Source organism: Ambystoma mexicanum, chromosome 5p, assembly GCF_040938575.1.
Source record: "Ambystoma mexicanum isolate Mex_15411 chromosome 5p, UKY_AmexF1_1, whole genome shotgun sequence".
Taxonomy (NCBI): domain Eukaryota; kingdom Metazoa; phylum Chordata; class Amphibia; order Caudata; family Ambystomatidae; genus Ambystoma; species Ambystoma mexicanum.
Window position 1 is genome coordinate 274,328,444 of NC_090930.1, and position 22,741 is coordinate 274,351,184.

Consider the following 22,741-nt stretch of genomic DNA (forward strand, 5'->3'; position numbering starts at 1 on the left):
AACCACCCACTACTGCCATGGCCAGTTGCCACTTTGCCCAGGGGCTGGCCTTCCATCATGATCAAGGCACGCCCCTCCCCACCCCCAAAAATTGCGATCTGCCCAATGGGTTGGCATGTGGTAATTCCCACTGGTCAGTTAATTTGGTACATGGCCTTTGCAAATGACAGCCCCAAGTGATCCACTTAGGCAAAGCACAGTGGCCATTTTATCTGAGACATAGCTCCCCGCAAGACTCTCGATCTGCCCAGTAGATAATGGACAATAGAAGCACCTAGATGTCACTTTGGAGGTCACCCCCCTACGCCACTCAATCGGTCTGCCGGGCATGGCCTGCGTTTTGCTATATCTCGGCAAGCCATAGCCACCCTCTCTGCCATGCCCAGTGGCCACTTTATCGCCTGAAGCTTATCACTGTGGTCTACAGCGATTTCCAGTGGCCCCTTTACCCGTGAATGATAGGACCGCGTGCTGCAAACATTTCCAAAAGGGGGCTCCCCTGACTCTATGGAAGGTTCCCCTCTGTGGCCATGCCTCATGGCCACCAAGTCTGGGCCATGTACTTTGGGCTTTGGTAATGCCCCGGGATCCCCATGCCACCCTAGCAGCATTGTGGGCAAGGCCTTATAGCCATGCCACTTTGCCCAGGTCCTCAGAACTGGCTGCTGAATGGCCCTGTGCACAGAGGTGAGTGGATAAGGCCCACAAAGCCCTTTTAAAGTAAGAGCAGCGGGGGGAGGTGGAGGGGGTGGGGGGTTGGGGGGACGCGGTATGATTGGCAGCACCTGGATGTGACACTGTAGTTTAAACCATGACCATACACGGCTAATGATGTTTTGCATGTCAGTATATCACCATTTGAGGCTGCATTTATTAGGATTGGAAATGCTAGAAGATGCATTTTGCAGATCAATATTTGGTGAATAAACCATCAACCCCGGAAGCACAAATCCACCAGAGGGAGCTAATTGGCACCGGTATTAAAGATCAAGATTTCTACGGCTTATGTCCACATTTAACATCTGGGGCCAGACTAAGGCTTGCACCGACCGGTGCTAAAACTGAGCTCATCTATTTAGCACCAGATTTGCTGATGGCGTATTATGGAATGAAGCAAAAGGTTTTGCTCCAATCCCTATTACATAGCGAGGCTCCTGCACTGGGCCAAAAAAGAAGCAGCCAGACCTGCTTCAATAATTGCTATGCGACACAAAAAGGAAACAAAAACCCACCTCTCCCCCATTGGAGAAGTGGAGCAAGATTTACTTTCTTTTGCTTGAATAAATGGTAAACAAATAAAATCAGTTTTTTTGACTCTGTGTGTTCAATGGTTTTGCCTTGGGTCAAAATACTATATAATAGGGACCTTGCTACATTCAGAGCAAGCAATATTTGCTCTATTCCCGTCATGTTGACAGACAAAATAGGCACAACCATCCCCTCCCCCCCTCTGTAGTTTTGCTCCATTCCATATCACCGAGCTAACAAAACAAACGCTGAGTGTATTTGCTCACATTTTAACACTTGTGTCAATGTTAGACAATCTGGTCAAAGTTCTCCCGAAAATAACAGAGCATGCCAAAATGTCTAACATGAATGTCACGAAACTGATCATTGCACATTTGTACAGGTTGAGCCAAATACTTAATGAAAACTAACGAAAGACTGAAATGATGGATGTTACAACTCCCTTGCGAGAGAGGGGGTCTCGGGATCCCAGATTTTGCTTTATATCATCTATCATCTTTTTTCATACACCATTCCTGAAGAATTCGCCTGATTGGACAAGGGCGCAGATGGAACTGAACACACTGCTGTCCCCTGAGGCACGATTGTCCTCCATGAACATGAGGGGGGGTCAGTCGGCGACAGATTTATTTAGGAGAACGTGGCAGAAGTTGGAGGAGATAACTGGGGAACGGGACAGTGTTCGGGCAAGGTCATCGGTTTGGTTAAATCGATGCGTCAAGATCGAAGGGAAACCAGTTTTCTGGCCCGACTGGTTCTTGAGTAGGGTGCAGTGGATCGGAAACCTGATCGAGGGAGGAATGTGGTTGCCGTAAATGGACTAAAAGGATGCACATACAGTGAATATCGACAATGAAGGCAAGCATTGAGCGAGCTGAAAGTATCAGATGATGTTTTTAGGAGACATCCATTGACACTAAAAGCAAAGGGTCACTGTGCTTCTAATATGTGCAAATTCCTGATGAGTTTCAGGGGCCCGAATGAGCAACTTCTCAGGGTCTGGTCTGAATGCCTGTGCTCAGAGGGGACAGTTGGGAGATGGAAAAAGATGTGTTAGAATTTTGCCTTGACATCGCTGAATCTAGGCGACAAGGGCCGCCAAGTAAAAATACTGAATAGTGTATATTGGAAACCAGTCAAAATGAATATGAGAGCTTTACGTGACTCAGATGTGTGTTGGGGTTGTGGCCACATGGAAGGATCATTTGCACATATGATCCGGGATTGTTCAAATGTGAGGTCGTTTTGGCTGGTAGTCACAAGAACAATGAATAATGTTTTAATAACTGATATGGATTTTGACTTTCATACTGTAATATTGGGGAGGATTACCTACTGGAAGATCTGAGATACTCACGGAGGTGTTGGTTTTTAGAGCTGCCTTTTCAGCAAAAAAGGTCATTTTGAGAGATGGGAAAAGTGTCACAATGCCTAGCAGGTCTGCATCACTTGGTGATTTATGCAGAATGTCTCCAGTGGAAAGGATCATTTTGAACAAAAGTAAGAAATTAAACCTGTATGGAGAAATATGGGGGAGGTTCTTGGAGGCAATGTAAATATTGGACTTGTGCTTGCTCTGCCCGTGCTGTGTTTGTGAAAACTTGTATGTATTGTTGTCAAATAGAAAATCTAATAAAAATGGAGAGGAGCAGCTCCATTCCTCTGCAGGAACGCCTGCCTCCTACCCCCCAACCTCCCATATGTTGGAGACCTCAGGTCATGCCGTGTTTGACACCTGCAGTTGTTCCAATACCGCAGCGTGTGTTCGAGAAAAGATACCCATTGAGACAACCCTACCAAATGTATCCCCGAAGACATGTCAACTTGAGGGATGAACTCTCTGAAGGAAAATGAGAAGGAGCAGAGAAAAGAAGCCAGTGACGTCACAAAATAGTATGTACAACGTTCCGGGATACTGGTTGAAGAAGATGCATAGATCCTGAAGAGACTAATGACGAAGTAAAGAATCAAGTGAGCTTTAAATATGAAAAAGGAGTATTGCAGAAAATTAACCGTTCAATTATTGTACAGATGCTGAAACGCAAGGTAGACAGTCATCATAGAAGCTAGCTATACGTAGTGAATAGGGCGCAGGCAAAGCTGCCATTGTATAGAAGCTGGACATTGGTATCATGAATTTAGTAAGCCAAGACCCATGAAGCGGGAAGGCAGAACTGTGTCGTAGCAAGAATAAGCTGAATCGTGGAGCTGCATGGCGAGGTTGTCTGGCCTGGAGTCAAGACGGAAGCAGCCAAGGTCAGCTATCTATTCTGGAAAGGAGTGAACGTGCAAATGATGAGTCATCTATTGTTAAGGTGCATAGAAAGAACACCAAGAGTGCCATGTTTAATTCATTTATTGCATTTAAAACCTGCAAAATGGACCAAATCGTCATCTCCTGTCACGTGAGCCAAGGATGAAAAGAGTCCCAGAACACGATAGTGAGTGCTCTCACTCCCATGTATTCTCAAAGACCAGGATACTTTGCTAAGCCAAGTTCAAAGACATTCTTCATGGCAGAAGGCATGGGCGATGAGAGATGTTGGGCTAATTGAGTGGGGAGGTAGTGTCATGCCCCATCTCCTTGCACCTAGGTCTGGGCTTACGTGCTGCTAAGTGAACGGAATATTCCAGACCTGGCACAAGCATGCCAACCAATTGTAGTGGTCCATTTAACAAAGGACCTTATCATTTGAAAACCAATGAGGAACCGTGTATCTAATGTTTCTGGAGATGACATGTTTTAGAGGTAGGCATATGTTGTCCATCTAATAGTGGGCACAATCCTAGTTCCTATAGAAAGTATATTTAGATGTTCCCCTTAAGCCAATCCCGAAGCTTGGTAGTTTTTCATTATTGTCACGTAGTATGATGTCACCTCAGACGCATTTTTTATATAAACGCTATGATTTGTGTGAAGATTGCTGAGAGAACCTGAGCGTATGTGCGCTGATGTCCATTGTAAACTCCCTGTTTTAGATAATTGTTAATAAAACAGTACTTTGCCATCTTTCTGAGTTGGTTCGGTTATTTGGATTTGGAGTTATTCTGTGTGATCCCATCCTTTACATATGCACGTTACTAAAGGGCCCTAAGCTCAAAAACATGAATATAAACACACAAAAAAGAAAACTAACTGAAGATTCCAAGATGGCGCTTGGAAGACGGAGGACGCAAGCCCCACGTTCCGTGCCCGGTGCCTCCAGGAAATAGGAGCCCAAACCTCCTGATGTCACCCTACACCAGGCGATTGTGAGTGGATACTCAGAGCAAGACGGACTGTCAGATATGCAGTCAGGGTGATCGCATTCACAGTGGGGAGTGCTCCGAGCAGGGGGGCTGTGACATCGGGAACATGGATGGCAGCCCAGCGCGGCACCAGGTTTACAGTGTTTGGGGCAACTGGGGAAGGTTAGAGCAGACCCCTGAAGTGCTGGAAGCAAGAGCGGAGTCCCGTGGCGGTCGTTGAGACGCTGGTCAGTCCTTGACCCTCCTACAGGAGGCCAGGAGGGGCATGCCGGCAATGGCAGCAATGTGAGGAGTGAAAGCCTGGTGCCGAGCGCTGAGACAGGAGAGGACCTGCAGGGACCATTGAGCTTCCCAGGCTTGCTAGCAAGAAGTACAGCGGCAGTTCCTGCGTACAGCAAACCAGTGGTAAGAAGAATCCTGATGGCCTGGGCGCGGGCCATGCAGTAGCGAGTGCTTTCCACAAAACAAGGGCTGTGTGGGCCCCAGCATGGCTGATGGGGCCCTGGGAAGTCCTTGAGAGGCAGCAGAGTCGGCCGGTGGAGGGTTGTTCACTCAGCCCGAGGGAGCGGTGCAGACCCAACTGCAGTACGGTGGGCGTAGGCCTTGGAGATGTTAATTTAAGCGAGTACAGACCCGGATAGGGCGATGGCCCCATCTAAGGTAACGAGAGAAGTGCAGGGAATCCATAAGGGCCCGTCAGAGCAGTGCAAACCGTTTAAGGTCCCCAGGGTGCTGCAGCACTCAATGGGCGAAATCAAAGTGGCCCCGATGCCAAGGTTGAAAGCCAAAGAAACCATGGGGCGCTCAACCCCCCAATGCCTGTCAGCAGAGGGAGGTGTGCAATGCTGCTGGCGACAGAGCACTGCATAGGAGGCAGTCCAGGGGGGTTGGAGGGACCCAGGGGGAACTGAATAGAGATCCACACACCATCAACATGGCAGTGAATAAGAAGTATCTCATTGAATGCCTGCAGGAAGTCGAGGGCAAGATCACAGGCTCCTTCCAGATTGTTTCCAAAATTTCAAGAAGACATAAAACAGTCACTGAAAGATTTGAAAGCCGACATGGGGAAATAAGAAGAACAGATGGATATGATGGAGTGCACCCTCCAAGAGGTTGTAGGGGACTCTAAACAGAATGATGAAGTTTTAATACACATATCAAGATTGTCACAGAACTTAGAACTACAATATGAGAACCTGGAAAACAGATTGTGTACGTCCAGTAAGCGCATTAAGGGGCTGCCAGAAAGTATAAAGGACAAGGACCTAAAATACACTATACAATATTGTTTTGGAGACTTAGTACAGGATCTGGCACTGGGAAACATAGGCATAGACAAGAACCACAGGGTTGGCCTGTGAAGGTAGAACCATTTTCAAGGCCAAGAGATGTATTGGTGGCCCCAAGATCATATGGACAAAAGGAAATAATATTATGAGTAAAACGTTCTGTGGAGCACATCAGGTTCAACGGATCAAAAATGTTCCTCTACCAAGACCTTGCACATGCCACACTCCAGAAAAGGAGACCAATGGGGCCAGTAATCAAGATCTGCAACAGAAGACAGTTAGGTGTCGGGTACAGGTGGACGTTTCAGTTTTGGATGATCTTCACCTGGGACGATAAACAGAGGAGGATAATGACCTGTGAAGGACTAATCATCATACAGATCATGAAGGAAGCGGAAGGGTCAAAGCCAACGTGGGAGAGGGGCAGATGCTGTTAGTAATGGGAACCGGCATCAAAGAAAGAAGAAAAGGGGGAAAGGTGATCACCCCTGACAGATGCCAAAGGGAATCCAGCTCAGGAACCTCAGGAACGCATGAATTTGGATGTTCTGACATCTCCAGCAGGCATGAAATCAATACAAGCAGCACAGATACTGTTTAGTATGCTACAAATGGGAGAGTGCTCCACAACACTAGAACGACAGCTGTGGGTGGAGGATGCTGATGTCTACAGAAGTACATGAATAGGGGATGAGCACATGGGTATTATTTGAGTGCATTCAGGGCTCCTGAGAAACAAACAAAGGGTTTTAGTTCACCCTCAAAAGTTGTAACCCTTGGAATCGGTTTGGGTCACATCTCCAGGATCTGTAGGAACTATGGTCTGACCCGGGAAGTTGGCATTTTAGCAGGGGGGGTAAGAGTGGGGAAGGGTAGGGCAGAAGGGTATTGGGGCATTCCAGACATCTGCAGAAGATGGAAAAAGGTCGGACACAGGAGGAGGGGTGTAAAGATGCATCCACAGACATGAAACACCTGCACACTCAAAACATAATAGGAGGAGGATGAACTCCACAACCAACAAAAGGAAATTAGATGCGGGTTTGAAAAAGGAAAGACGAGATGTTTTGCTGTTTCCGGAGAGACACGTTAAGAAAAGGGATAAAGTGGGGGTCAAGCTGGGGCAGGGGGTATACATATTACTCCCCAGTACACCGGTCGTTTTTCAGAACAGCCTACATCTGGGTATCAACAAGCCTGATGGGAATGGTAACATCCAATGGCTTAAGGAGGCGAAGGTTCCCTTCAGACATGATCAAATACCCTCTGCTAGTAGAGTCCATAGAGAATAAGATCGATAAGTTTTTGCCGATAATTTCCTGGAAGTGACGAGCTGGGAGACCTTATGGGATACTTTCAAAGTAATAATCAGGGGAGAATTAATCGTGACCAAAGCTCTGAGAGAAAAACAATGGGGGTAGCTTGAAAGGGACTTGGACCAGCAGCTGAAGGGATTAATGCAGGAAATGGCGGTGCACCAGAATGAGTCAGTCCAGAAATCATTCAAGCATGTTAAAAGTCAACCAGACCTACTCTGCACTAGACAAGTGGAAAAAGCCTTACTGTTCGCCAAGCAGAGGTATTATGCCGCAGCAAATAAATCTGACCGCTTGCTAGCGAGCCAACTTAGACATCAGAATGAAGCCCAGACGATCATTACAGTGCAAAAGAGGAGGGTGAATAATGTTGCAGAAAACTCTGCGATTATGGATGTTTTTGCAGACTATTATACCTCACTATATTCTTTGGGCCTCACCACCGGTGATAAGCAAAAGGAATATTTAAATTCAATCCGGATTTCAAAAATTACTAAGATGGAGAGGGAAGACCTTGAGAGGGGTATTCAGGAAAAATAAGTGGCAGATGCAATTGCATCTCTCCCGCTTAATAAAGTCCCATGTCCACATGACTACACAGCCATCTTTTATAAGATGTAAAACACCAAATTGGTCCCTTGGTTAAGGAAATTGTTCACGACCTTCCATTCCTTCGATGGACGAGGCAACAGTAATATTATTCCCAAAACCGTGTAAGGATCCCACGGTGTGCCGAATCGTATGGACCCATTGCACTGATCAATCTGGATGCTAAGATTTACACCAGGATCTTGGCAGGGAGGCTGACCATGCTACTGACGGAACTAATCGCCCCAGACCAATCAGGGTTCATTCCAGGCAAACAAACGTTTGATAATATCAGGTGGCTATGTCACCTGATTCAAAAGACTGCGCTTACAGGACACTCAGCATTGTCGGTTTCCCTAGACGCTGAGAAAGCTTTCGATTGGGTCGAATGGTCTTTCCTCTTTCATGCTCTTTAATACTGATTCAAAATTCACCCAAATGATTCAAGCAAATGATTGCTCTCCCTCCACATGATTGTCAATAAATGGGAAGCTTACCAGGCAAATACCCATTACCTGAGGAACTAAAACAGGCTGCGCTCTATCGCCATTGCTGTTCGCATTATAGTTAGATCACCTTTTAATCAAAATTCGAACTATACGAGAGATAAAGGGTATACGCTTTGGAGGGGAGCAGCATAAAATGATGGTCTTTGCTGTTGATATTTTGCTGGATTTAACAGACCCAGGTAACTCACTAAACATATTAGAACAGGATCTGAAGAACTTTGGAGAGGGGGCTAGGCTCAAGATAAATATGCAAACATCTAAGATCCCAAATCTATCAGTTCAGACTGCGCAGATACAACAGCTAAAGCAGGAGTCTCACTTTAGCTGGGCGCAGGAAGGATCACATACCTAGGGGTAACCCTTACGAGAACACTAGATCAAATGTATGACGCCAACTACCCAAAAGGTACTACTGAAAGTTAGGATCGACTTACAAAGAAGGCACCCTGTTTCTATTTCTTGGCTTGGATGGATCGCGGCTGTAAAGATGGTTATCCACCCGAGGGTTCTATATTTCTTCCAGGCTCTTGCCATTCCATTCCCAAAAACCTTTTTTAGAACTCTATTTAAAATGTTAAATTCATTTATCTGGTGATCTAAAACCCCAGAAATAGCCTTAAAAACCCAGATGGCTGCAAGAAATAAGGGAGGATTGGCCCTTGCAAACTTTCTCAAATACTATGAAGTAGCACAGCTGAGAGTAATCAGGAAGTGGTTCTCAGGAGATACCTCCAGGATCTGGGCCAGAATGGACATGGCGGTGGCAGGAACGTCCTTGGCTGGGGTCCTTTGGCTAGAAAAAGCACACTGACCAGCTAATGTATGCATTAGATGCATCAAAGCGGTGATTGTGAATATTTGGGACTTCCTCCTCGCGAGAGATATACCATCTATTAATCCCTTGCCGTTTACACCATTGTTTGGCAATCCAAAGCTTCTCGCGCCGGGATGGAGGAAGAGCCTTTAAGCAGTGGGGTAGCTGGAGGAGTGCGTGAAGGTGGGGGACATGATGCAGGGGGAGGTTGGATCGTTTGAGGAATGCAAACGGCAAATTGGAGTGGGAGAGGGTGAGAGGCTGAGGTACTGTCAGCTTAGACATTGCTGAACGCAACCGCAGATTAAGGAGGCAGCAGGCAGACCACTGACGCCCTTTGAAAAATTCCTTACAACTCATTTAAGTTCAAGGGACCTAGTCGCTTCTCTCTACAAGATCCTCACAATGGCCGTATATGAGGAAATGGGAAGCACTACTAGGCTGCACTATTCCGATGGATGGTTGGGAGTTACTGTGGAGGAACGTTCTAAGATTAACTTGCTCCATCCAGTTTAGGAAAATGTGGTAAAAAATATGAATGCAATGGAACTATTCCCCAGAAACATTACTTGCTATGTATCCCAAAATGCCTCTCAAATGCTGGAGAGTGCACTCTGGAAGAGGGGCCCACGCCCATATATGGTGGGGATGTCCGGCGATCAGGCCGTTCTGGGACAAAATAACTAAAAAGCTTGAAGGGATGTTCCCTACAGATAAGAAAGCAGAAAGAAATCAGGAATGAAAGAATGGTTGTGTGGCTTATGGGACCCTGAGAACACCCTTCGTTCTAAGGCACAAATGAAGGCAAGCATGGTTCTTCATGGTTCTAGCGGCGTGGTTGACTGTGGCGCAGAGATGGAAACAGCAACTGGCTCCGACAGAGTTTGAATGGTTAGAGAAAGTCTGGAAATGTCTGGCCCTCGAATGGGTGACACAGTATACAGGGGACCAGGCAGCTATTATACAAGACTGGGGCAAATCTTGACATTCCTTCAGAATGATTATGGACTGCAATGGCACCCCCACAGATTAAAAATGTCGGACGTCATATTAACTGCATGTTGCAGAAAGAGCACAGAGTGATCATTTGCTTGAGGAGACAAGACCTCAGGGAAGTAGAGGGCAGCAGAGATATGAAAACACTCTTAACTAACACAACATAGAAGATGACAGGCTTAAATTAATAGAGAGGACGCAATAACTTTCTAATCCCTGCAACCTTAAAAACCTATAATGTTATGGATCCAAAATGGGGGGGATATGGGGGTCAAAGGGCACAGTTTGGAAAATGTGCACAGTTTGTTGAAGGGGCGGAATCTGGTGCAGTTGCAGAGTCTAGTAGAGGTGGAACAAATTGGCATTGGGGTGGCGCATGCACTTATTTTAGCCTAGGGCAGCAGAAGCCTAAATACGCCACTGGGTGAGGGGTGGATCAGACAGGGACAGGATACTATAATGAAGTAGTGTTTATTATGAATTAGGAGCAGCATTAGATTGAAAGCGGAGGACCTTTTATAGCTTCTAATGTCCACACAGAGGCTATGGAGTTCGAGGCTTTTATTGGGTTCCAGCCACTCCCTCTAGGCCATGTTTGTATTAAGGCGCACCTGCATTTTGTCGAGATGTGTAAGCTGTCACACTCCAAAATAAGACACGGACGCGGAGTCTTCATTAACACATCCTTTATTTTCCACACGATACCCAGAAGTGCTTAACCCACGTCATATCCCGTCCCTCCCCTTCCTGCTGCCCCGTGTTCTTTCCCACGTGACTAGGGAGTTATGTGACGACATCACACCCCCCCCCCCGATACTAAACATTAAGCTCGTTATCAGGGCATCTCCTCAATGAGACGCGGTGGTCGTCTTCGAGTTCTCTTTGGTCTCCAGCTATTTCTTTCGCTCGATTCCTGAGGTAGCCAACGGGGCTCATCAGTGTCGGAATCTTCTTGGTCTCCTTCATAGGGTGCATCCCGCACCAGAGTGTCCCTTGGCATGTGATGTTCGACTAGGGGTATGATCCCTGGCATTTTCTTGAAGTGAGAGCTGTTTCTTGTCATCGTATGCGTTGTTCCTTCAGCCGTGATGAGAGAGCCTTTCCTCTGTGTGATGGTGAGGGGTTCTTCATTGAATGATGTCATGTTTTTGCGATTTTGTGGCTGTCTCGCAACGACAATGTCTCCCGGCTCCAAATTATTCTCCTCGGCCCTCCTTTTCTTATCCGCTGTGGTTTTCATATTCATTTTTTGGGACGCGTCTTGTTGTCTCATTTCAGCGTCACCTTTGTACCGTTCTTCCTCCAGTTCTATGTGGGGTAGTCTAGTTCGCACATTTCTACCAAACATGACTTCTGATGGTGATTTGCCAGTGGTACTGTGTGGGGTATTGCGATAGTCTCTCATTAGCTTACACAGTAATTTTTCCACCGGTTCTCCAGTCAGGCAAGCTATCTGCTTGGTGCGTTTAATACTTCCCATGAATCGTTCAACTGTACCGTTCGCTTGAGGCCACAACGGTGTTACTTTTCTGTGATGGAAACCCATGTATTCTGCGAAGGTTTTGAAATCTTGTCCGGTGAATGGGGGTCCATTATCTGATTTCACTACTTTTGGAATTCCGTATATAGCAAACATTCTATCCAATGCAGGGATGGTGTGATATGCTGCTGTTGACGGTACAACTTGTACATCTGGGAATCTTGAATACTCATCGATTGCCACAAGGACATATTCACCCCCTTCCAAAGGACCATAGTGATCTATGGCAATTTCTTCCCAGGTTCCGTTTGGCAATTCAGTCATTCTGAGCGGTTCAGGTCTAGTTTGAGGGTTAAGGACCACACACGTGGGACAGTTTTTGAGCAGTTCTTCCACTTGTGTGTCCATTTGAGGGAACCATACTCTTTGTCGCAACATCCTGTTTGTGGACATTATTCCCCGGTGTCCTTCATGCGCAAGCTCAAGGACCTTTTTTCTCAACGAATGAGGAATCACTAGTTTTGTCCCTTTCAGTAAGAGTCCTTCTGTTTCCGCAAGCTCTTCCTTTACTGTGAGCAGACAGGTGATGTCTTGTCTGGTTTCTTCTTCTGCACCTTCTTTGAGTTGCTTTGCCTGTTTCCAGTGCCCTGTCTCAAGACATCTCATAATGATCTGCATTGCATGGTCCGAGTTGGTTTCTCTGGCTATTTGTTCCATGTCCAAACCTTGTGGTGTACTTTCTTGGACCACATACATGATGTATTGATCTGCAATGGATGGATCGGAGTTGCAATCTTGACTGGGATGACGCGAAAGGAAGTCTGCTGGATTTTGTTCTTTTCCTGTTCGATGAATGATGTTGAATTGATAGTCTTGTAGCCTTAAAGCCCATCGAGCTATTCTGGGAGGCATTTTGGCTTGCGCATTGCCATAGATGAATAGTAGTGCCTGGTGGTCTGTGACTATAGTGAAAGGTTTCCCGTAAAGGAAAAGATGAAAGTGCTTGCATGCCCACACAACCGCCAAGCCTTCCCTCTCCGCTTGTGAATATGCTTGTTCAGTTTTTGAGAGGCTGCGACTGGCATAGGATACTATGTGTATGGACTGGCCATCTTTGTGATCAAGTTGAGTCAGAATGGCTCCTAGGCCAACTGGACTAGCATCCACTATTAATTCTGTGTGCTTCCGTGGGTCAAAATATGCCATGTTTTTGGCATCTGCGATGCGATCTTTGATGATTTGGAACGCTTGTTGGCATTCATCCGTCCATCGGAAATCGGCGTTAAGTTTGGTGAGGGCTCTCAAGGGTGCACTGACCGATGCAAAGTCCTTAATGTATCTCGTGCAATAACTTGCTAGACCTAGAAACGATCGTAGATCGGTGACGGAGGTTGGTGGTGTCGTGCTTGTGAGTGCGCTGACCTTCTCAGGATCCGGTGTCATTCCATTTTTAGAGAAGATGTGGCCGAAAAATCGTAGGGTTGGTTTTCTAAATTCACATTTGTCCTTGTTCAGGGTGAGGTGTGCTTCCTCCAGTGCCATGCACACACGCATAAGGGTGTCATCGTGCTGCTCTTGATTTTGTCCAAATACTAAGATGTCATCACTATAGTTCAAACAATTTGGTACGTGTTTTATTATGTTATGAATTTCCGATTGAAATATTTCTGCCGCTGAAGAAACTCCAAAACTGAGCCGCTTGTATCTGTAGAGGCCCAGGTGAGTAGCAAAAGTGGTGATGTATCTGGACTTTTTGTGAAGTTCCAATTGATGGTACCCCTTATTGAGGTCCAGTTTTGAAAACACTGTGGCTCCATTGAGCAGATGCACCATGTCCGTTATCCTAGGAGATTGATGACGTTCTCTCAAGATTGCTTCATTAGGTCTTCGCATGTCCACGCAAATGCGAATGTCATCAGAGTCTCTTTTCGGGACTGGCACAATGGGGGATACCCAAGGAGTGGGGCCTTCAGCAGGTTCAATTATGTCCGCTTCTAAGAGTTTCATTAGTTCGGTTTCCACTTGTTTTTGTATATTAATGGGAATACCGCGGTAGTGTTGCGCTACAGGAGGAATGTTGTTGTCTATATGTAGTTCAATTTGTCTGTCCTTCAATTTTCCGAGTCCTCTGAACAGTGCAGGGAAAATTTTGTCAATGTTGGCGGTGGGGTCCAGGTGCTTGTGCATCATGAGTCTATACAGAACATGAATTAGACCCATGTCGACCGCAGATTTGTAGCTAAGAATGCATCCACTGTCAGTGGCAGCTTCAAGAACATGCATGGGTATTTCCTTTACGTGATCTTTGTACCGACATGATGCCGTGAAGAAACCTTTACACGGTAGCGGCGTCTTGGAGCCATATAGAAAAATGAGTGCTCTAGCTGGTTGCAAAAGTGGTGCATTTGGCATGTTGTTGTACACTTCCTCACTCACCACATTTACCGTGGCTCCTGTGTCCACCAGAAATTCGGCAGCCACTTGGTTGACATTGATGATGAGAGTAGGGCTATTTTCTTTTGCAGTGGGGTTTCCAAGTGCATATAAGTAGCCTTTTATTCGTGGTTCTCCTCTCCGTAGATGTAATTCCTTCTTGGGTTTGTCCTCTGAGGAGGTGCTAGCTGTCAGAATGTGATTGTTCTACCAGACACCTGACATATCTCCGGGGACGTCTTCTCCGTCCGGAGGATGTAGATTTGTTGTCACGCCATTCCTGTGAGATCTTTGATTGTCTTCTATCTGACGGTTCTTTTCGTTGTCGGTGGCGTGTCGCGTCATTCTGGTAGTGTGATTCACGATTGGGACTCAAACGCCTCAGTTCTCTTTCTGGTGTGGAGCGTCTATTTCTTCCACTTCCTCGCATTTTGCTACGATAGATGAAACACACAGCCTTGTAATGATTTTCTCCCCCGCAGGCAGAACAAACTTGACCCATGGCAGGGCATGTACCTTCATGAGGATATTCATGTCCACAACAATAACAAAATGGATCTGTGTTTCCTTTGGTAGTGCTCTCAAGTTTCTGCAGATTTTCATGCTTCCCATGAATGATGGTGATGCCATCAAGACCTTCTACCTGTGCTGTTAGCGCCGCCTCGGATCGAGCCAGGCGTAGAATCTCTTCCAGATTTCGAGCCTTTTGTAGAAGCCGTTTTCTGAAATCACTGCTCTCACACCCTACAATTATCTGTGAGCGAAGGGCTTCCTCATTTGAGTAGTTGTTAAAATCGCAGTGTTTCATCTTTATTCTTAATCTCATCATAAACGCATCCATTGTTTCACCTTTTAGTTGTTTAGTGGTGTGAAAAATGTGACGCTCATTGTCCACGTTTGTGTGTGGCATGAAATAATTGGTTAGGGTTGTCTTCAATTTGGTGTAGGTGTCTATGTCATCTTCAGGAATCTCATCTAGAATGTCTCTCACATTTGATCCTATGGCATGGGTGAGCAGGCTGTGTTTCCTTTCATCCTCCAAAGGACCTACCGCCTTGAGACACACTTCAAAATCCCTCACCCACTTTTTCCACCTTGGTCCCAGTGTGCTGGCGTCGCTCAGGTCAAAATTGGGGGGTAGCTGTGTTATCAGGCCGTCCGTCATGCTTGTGCGTGTTGTTTTAGCAGGAGTTACTTATACTGTTAGTGATTCCTCAGACGAGTCATCAAGCATGACAGACAATATATAACTGCGCACTCACTAAGTGTAGTGGATGACAAACTGCTACGTTTTCACTTGAAAGCCTGAAGATGGTGGATGTTCCGTGTGACGTGAAAGGTGTTTGTGCGGGGAGCCGATGCGCTCCACCCACGTGGCTTCCTCAATTATTATTTTTTTTTTCAAAAGAGAAGGTCTCTGTGTGGAGCCGATGTGCTCCACTCGCGTGTGCTAGATTCGAGCGTACCTGTGTGAGCGTGGGGAGCCGATGCGCTCCACCTACTGGTGTCACTGCCTTTTGGCGGGAAACGCTGTGAGGAGCCGACACGCTCCACTCACACGCTTCAGCGCGAGGAGCCGATGCGCTCCACTCACGGGCCAAATCCCTTCCACGAAAGTGAGACGTCGCGGGGAGCCGACGTGCTCCACCCGCGAACTTTCTGCACGCTGTTGCCGAGGAAAGCGCTGTGAGGAGCCGACACGCTCCACTCACGCGCTTCTGTGTGAGAAGCCGATGCGCTTCACTCACGGATGAATTTGCCACTCTGGAGCAGTCGCAAGGAGCCGATGCGCTCCACTTGCGAAACGTACGTGACAATTGCAGGGAGCTGCCGCGCTCTACCCGCTAATCTACCGGTCGGCGTTGACAGGTGCTTGCGAGACCTCGCTCGGACTCCTGGGGAGAGTCTCAGCTGGCGGGGAGTATACCCACTCCCACCCGCCGTATGCCGTACACTGCCGTGTGTTTGCTGCGTGAGATCCTTCGTCGCCAGTGTCGAGATGTGTAAGCTGTCACACTCCAAAATAAGGCACGACGCGGAGTCTTCATTAACACATCCTTTATTTTCCACACGATACCCAGAAGTGCTTAACCCACGTCATATCCCGTCCCTCCCCTTCCTGCTGCCCCGTGTTCTTTCCCACGTGACTAGGGAGTTATGTGATGACATCACACGTTTGTTTTTGGGTTTGAGGGATTGGTCTGTTAAGCAATTCATTTTCAGTGCACCTGATTTAAGAGTCACCACACAGGGCTAGTGTGGAATGTGGGCCAAGCTAACCAAAGGCTTGTCCGCCATCTTGAATTGGTCATGTGCATTCTGCCTGCTGCTAGGAGAGCAGCTCTTGCACAGCACTCCAGTGTTCTTATGCTGAACCACCCCTGCCCCCCTGTACACCCCTAAGCCAGGTATAGAACCTGTTTAGTAAAATAAAGTCTTGTACTCCATGCATGTTCCACGGTGTGATCTGGGGCACAATATCAATGCGGTGAAGTAAGGAATTCTACTTTGGGCCATGCCTTAAAGGGGTTGGTGCAGCACGTACAAGCACCGTTTTCAGTCCTCCGCCACATAGCTGGAGTTTTGGTGGGGTGGTCCAAGGGAGTCCCCCCCACACACTGCCAGGGAGCCCAGCATCGCGCTATGCGAGTTGACACCCAGACCTTCTATTCAACACCCCAGTCGAAGTCAGGGCACTGTCAGATGGCACATATGGCTCATGCAGTAAACTCCTAGGAAGTTAAATTGGTAATATGGCGGGGGTTCTGGGAATTATGGCACTATGACGAGTTGATTAGTTGGAAGGGGCTATGTAAGGGAAACTGGATAATCAGGGTCTCGGGGTGAATAGGGGAATCTCTGTCCTGATGCTACTGACAGGCACATGGCGATGACGTTATCGACCTCATACTCACGAGTGCGCCCCCTGGTGTTGGCCATGTGACCTCTATGAGGTGATTTCCGCTTGACCCCTCCCCCACGCCACATGCACACGCGCTCCCTAACACCTTTCCGGTTGGCGCCATGAATGCAATTCAGTGATTTTCGATAACGTTAAAAATTGAATTTTCGGGAACATGTATTCAGAAAATGCAATTTGTTTACACGAGGGAGGAAATCCACAGAATCCCAAATATGGCACCCATGGCAGTCGCTGCTGTTCGGTCTATTCAGTCTCCAACCCCTCGCGTGCGGCACGTAAGAAAATGCCAACCAATAGAGTACAGTAATAAACCCAATGCCCCTTGGCGTCTGGCCTCGGCTCAGGTGACGCGCCCCTCTGGGTCTCTCTCCGTATACAGGTATACAGTTCTTACACTTGAAGTAACATATATGTTATTTACTCGTGTTTTTAATAATATTAGGGCGATGATGTGTATTGTAGTTGGGAGCAGTTAACCAGGACATCCAATGCTTGCTTCTCGTCATTATGTGTTTTTACACCATTTCAAAAAGCCCTTCACAGAATATTTATATTTCCAGTAGAAGAAAAGGACAAATATGCATTGGAAAAGCCAACAGTTTAGACTTTTGTGTAGGTATGGGATAGTCGTATGCCAGGCACTGCTATAATTGTGCCACCTGGCTTTCAGAAGACAATAGGTGGCAAATGGTGTGACTGCTTGGGCATTTGGCGGCAGTGCCTGGAAAATGCTAATATAATACCTATTGACAAGCCAAAGACTTTTACAGTGTTTGTTTTTAACAGGAATTCGGTGTAAATAACAGACTTGGGGATGCACATATTGTTTATAAGGGGATAATGGCAGACTTGGTTAAGACGTTTTAATTACGCCAGGAGCTCATTTACAGTTGCAATTAAGCCTTTAACTCTTAGAAGACTGCTTAAAAACAACCGTGGCAGCCCATAAAAGCACAACGTTCAATTTTGCTGCACATGGAACTAGCTCCAACAGATCCCAGAATGGTGTGTTTTGAGCAGGGAGGGGCGGGTAGTGGGTTTCAATGGCCCTAGGGATTAGCATGGTCATGGGGAGTCATTTGCCCAACACACGAAAGCTGTTCCTCGCTGCTCACATCCCAGCTCTTCCTACCTGTATTCATATGCCAATAGTTTTGGCTTATTGGTGGTGCCAACACGCGACCTATAAAACTAAACTAAAAAGTGAAAACTACCTAAAGTTCTTCACTTCATAAAATATTTAAATGACCATAGGCCTGATTTGCAAAGTGTTTTTCAATGGGATTTTCCCATTGAAAACACGCTTTTGTAAATCAAGCGCCATATAACAATGTGTTCTTAGAGCATGCACGTTATGTTGGCACTATTACTGCACCCAACATTTACCACATTACCCCATTATTTTTACTGAACTGCAATAACATCGCATGAATCGCCTTCAAGTCTTGCTGCATCATCTATAAAGCAGTCGCCCTCAAGTCACCGAGCTACCTGGCAGAGAAACTCAGCATCTCCGGTGGACAGTGCACCACCAGAAGCCAGGACACGTACAGACTTGAAATCCGCATCTGCTAAAAGGAAAGGACCAATAAACAACCCTTCTCTGACTATCCCCCAAGACTATATTATCTTCTTATCTTAAAAGCACTTATCAAGCCCACATACGCCCAAATGCGTCTAGGCTATAGGAACCTCCTCCCAGTCGGCGTTAGACTTGCCCCCACGCTCCTACAATTCAGAAAATAACTAAAGACCCGCCTCTTCAAGGAGTCTCTCCTCAACACCTAGGCTATGACTGAACCACCCGACTCGCTAGACGCCGCCTGCCTCTCTTCTCCCTGCCACCCGGTACCTCTGTGCCCCTCTGTATCCCCCCTGCTGTATATCTGTTCTACTACCTCTGAAAAGCACTCTGTTATGCATCTGCAATGTTGTATACCTCTGTAAAGCGCTAAGAATAACAATTTCAACAAGTTGCACGGTCATTAACTTTCATCTGCAAAAGATGAGTTTTACAATTTTCAGGGACGTCATTTCACCAAAATGCCAGGGGTAGCAGAAGTGACATCACATGACCTTTGTCCTCTGATGACATCAGGAAGTGATGCCCACACTGAAGTGACATCATGGGAAGCAATAGAACATGACCTTTCACCCCTTTAATGAGTCTAGCAATTATTGTATAAAATTCCGGAATGATAAATTATTTGTTATTCATATTCTTTCTTATTTAGGTTCATTACTCAAAGTGTTACACTTTGTGGAACCACCTGTTTTTTTTTTTTTTTTAAAGAGGCCTTAACATAAATTCCAGCCACTCCAAAAACAAAGAGCCACATGGCACTGGCCACAGCCCAGGAGCTTCAATGTAAAAATCATTTTTTTAAAAAAGGATTGTTTAGGGGTAGCAAGGGAGAGCACAGGGGTCACAGTTGCGACCCCTGGTGACTCCCAAATGACGTCCCTAATACTGCTGTTTTGACCGCATCATGAACACGCTTGATTTCTTGTACTGCTCAAGCCGCACAGAAGAAAACGCGACAGGAGCATACACTATCACCTGTATGCATATCCTGCCCTGTATATACAGGTAAGCACAAACCTTGCCTTGAGCTTGTCACTAAGTAATGACGTCCCGACATGAGGCTGGTCTCTATAACTTGCGCCCTTTGCATGTTATGTGTTCAGATCCACCAGTGCTCCGGCACACTTGGGAACACAGAAGTCCAAACGCTCCACTGGGGCCAGAAATACTCCCATGAATACGGTCCGGATACACTTGAAACCTCACTGTGAGGTGTTCCATTTTTGCCTGCACATTGGCTTCAACACAGTCCCGACACCCAGCATCTCATCTGCTTTTTGCTTGCACATAATGGGGGGTCACTAACGATTGTGAAATAAAATCCTCCAGTCCCGATTCAGTTTGAAACAATATGAGGAACACTTTTGGGAACATCTGTCTCTAGGTTCCCCACGCACCATTACATCGCTCGCATGTGGCTCTACATCTTTTACTCTCTGCCTGTTTTTATTTACAACTGCATGCCCGCTTGTCCCACTCTGGGCTCGCATGCAACCCATGAAAGTGCATTTAATTAAGGCACTGTTTTCATCTTTTGTTGGGCCCAGTCCAGCACACCTGGTATCCAGCCCGATTAGGGTTTTTAATGCACCTATTATGTCTGATTGAAATTCAATCGCGAAACATGGCATAATATTACCTAAAATTAGGTTTTTGTACCTTTCTTTCCTTAGGGCTCAGCTTAATACATCTTTCCCCTTTGGTCCTGAGGAAGGCGGATACTACCCTCTACCGCCGAAACGTAATTACCCTTGCCTTCCGACTTATAGACGCAAGAAGTGTGCGCAGACTTGGATTTGCACCAGCCCCATACGTAGACCCCTAATCTACCCAACTAAGCTGAGACTCCAAACACACACACAATCATCTCATTAAGAACAGCAACAGCTTCCCATTGTTCTAATTGGTTTAATAGGACATGGTGTTTGTGTGTTTGTTACAGCTTCAATGATTCAATAATGTGCTTCACGCTGTGAATATTCAAGGCTTTGGTTAAAAGGTCCAGCTTATAAGATGTGAAGACATTGTTTTACATGTACTGTTGTTGAAATACCCATTCTGAATGCTAGCAGTTATCATTCATTATTGTTTATTTACTTGTGTACTTATAATTTTTTATACTTTTTTTTCTTCTCTCTTGCCTGTGCAGCAATTTTCCTAAACTTCAGTCGCTGTATTACTACTTTTATGTTTGATTTAAAGTTGTTAAACAGTACATTTTTGTCACTTCTAAACTCTGTAACTTAATATTGAAAAGTTGAATTATTCAGCTACATCAATACAAAAAAGTTAAAAAAGAATGCCAACACATGCTGTCAGGAATGTAGCTGCCATAGGCATACTTTCTTTCTATGTTCTTTCTACGTATTTGTCCTTTTGGCATGCGCCTTCTTTTTTGGCATACATTTGCATAGTATCCCGGCAAGGCCAACGCAGCCTTTCATCCTTCCGAGGTCGATAAATAAGTACCAATTTCGGTTGGGTGATATTGTATGTAAATATGTGCTCTGTAAAGCGCTTTGGATTAAGGCGCTATATAAATAACACAACATTATCCTTACTTATTGAATATTTCAATCAATGATCAAACACAAGTGCTCGGATTCTGCGCAGTGTGTTGTTGCTCTGATCGAATAGAGGACCAACATTAGGACACTACAGAATGTGTTCATCACTAACACAATGCACGTAGCTTCCTTGAGACAGCCACAGTGATGTAATTCACTGCTCTAGCACATGGTTTTTCCTGTTGGGACACTTTCCTTTTGCTTTGACCGCATCATGAGGCCTGTTTTACACTATGAACAAATTAGTTTGCTAAGACTGATGTTAAAAATAACACAATGATGCACTCGCATTCTGAATTAACAAAGCTGTTGCCTTCTTTGATATTCAATCAAGAACTGCATATCAATACCTAGTACTAGTTGTTATTCTTTTGGTGTCTCTTGGCGTCATAAAATACTGAATCTGTCAAGTTAGGTTGGAACTTGCGGCCGGCCATTATGCATGTCTTCTTTATGACCTGAACCTACACCACCTCCGATAAATAGCTATCCGTCAATGGCCCCACACCCCAGCTGAAAGACAGAGAAAGTGGGGTAAGGCTTTTACCTGATATGGCCTGCCCATTCCTGAAGGAGCTGGAGGACAGAGTGAAGGTGTAGGGCGCTGGGCCTGTCTGCGGCTCGACCCCCGTGTGCACGGGTTCCATGTCCTCGCAGGCTGAGACGGGGGCGCCGTTGGGCAGGGCAGCCGAGAGCTGGGGCAGGCAGAGGGCTATGAAGGCGGCCACAGGGAAATGGCCGGCCATGGCTAGGGGACGTCTGGTGCAGCCTTAACTCCGAGCCGCAACTGAGACCAGCCCTGGGCGCTGGAACATGTGAGCCCTGTAGAAGGGAGGCGCTGATAAGCTGGCAGACCTGGGGGGAGTGTCCTGCCGAGTCACTCTCACATGAAACGTCCCTCTTTTCTTACTTTGAACATCTAATGGGTCTTTCCTTTAGAATAAATCAGACCTTCGAAACTACACCACGAGGACAATTAGATGTATCTTGAGGTCACAACCCCCCCGAAGGAACAGACATATGCATCTACTTTGCCCACGTCAATTTGGGAAAAGCATACACATTGCCCTTTTATAGGCAGCCCCCTACTTTTTTCTGTGGCCCCCTCTGTGCCCCTCCCTAAATTTGATTCCTGGAGACGCCACTGGCTTGCAGTACCGTATTTTTCAGCTAGTGTTACCACATAGGATGCCCAGGCCAGGTGCTCGTGCCATAAATAGTAAAATAATGAACGGGGCGGGGTTCAATATGGTTTTCCATGTGTCAGTTACCTGTTGTCATTGGCTTGTAGTACCAGTTCACTCCTGGTTTCGGCCTCCATAGGCAATTTCTTCAGATGTTGCCTGTTGTCATTGGCTGGAAATGGACCCCTGCCATGTTATGCACTTTGAAATGATACAGTGTACAAGTAGGGGGCCGTTCACAAGTGTGCCATTAATACCCACGGTTCACGATGCCTTTTTGTGCATCTCGCATCTGGCTGAGGGTGCTTTTCTGGAAGGTCTATGCAGATCGAAATTGGGGCTGTGGTTCCTTTCTCAACAGTGTCTCTGTGTGGCAATGTTTTAGTGCAGATGTAACAAGAGCACTGAGAATTTCCAGAGCGGGTATGTGAACTAGAGGAGCACAGTGTGCGTCAGTGTGTGCGCTATAACAGCAGTCAACCAGCGCCAAGATATGATCCTTTAAAGCAGAGTCTTCTGCAGAGAGATGGATACACTGCCTTTAAAGCAGTGTCTTC

The 22,741-nt window shown here is 46.3% G+C and overlaps 1 protein-coding gene across 1 annotated transcript in view; it reads right to left on the reverse strand.

The window, feature by feature from the left end:
• The window catches only part of LOC138480898 (putative defense protein Hdd11-like), a 144,088-nt gene extending 122,284 nt beyond the window's left edge, over positions 1-21,804 (reverse strand). Inside the window, exon 1 of the mRNA XM_069612692.1 lies at positions 21,548-21,804. Coding sequence (XP_069468793.1) covers positions 21,548-21,746 — 199 coding nt within the window. The 5' untranslated portion in view covers positions 21,747-21,804. The remainder of the gene's footprint in view (positions 1-21,547) is intronic.
• Between the last annotated feature and the right edge of the window lie 937 nt (positions 21,805-22,741).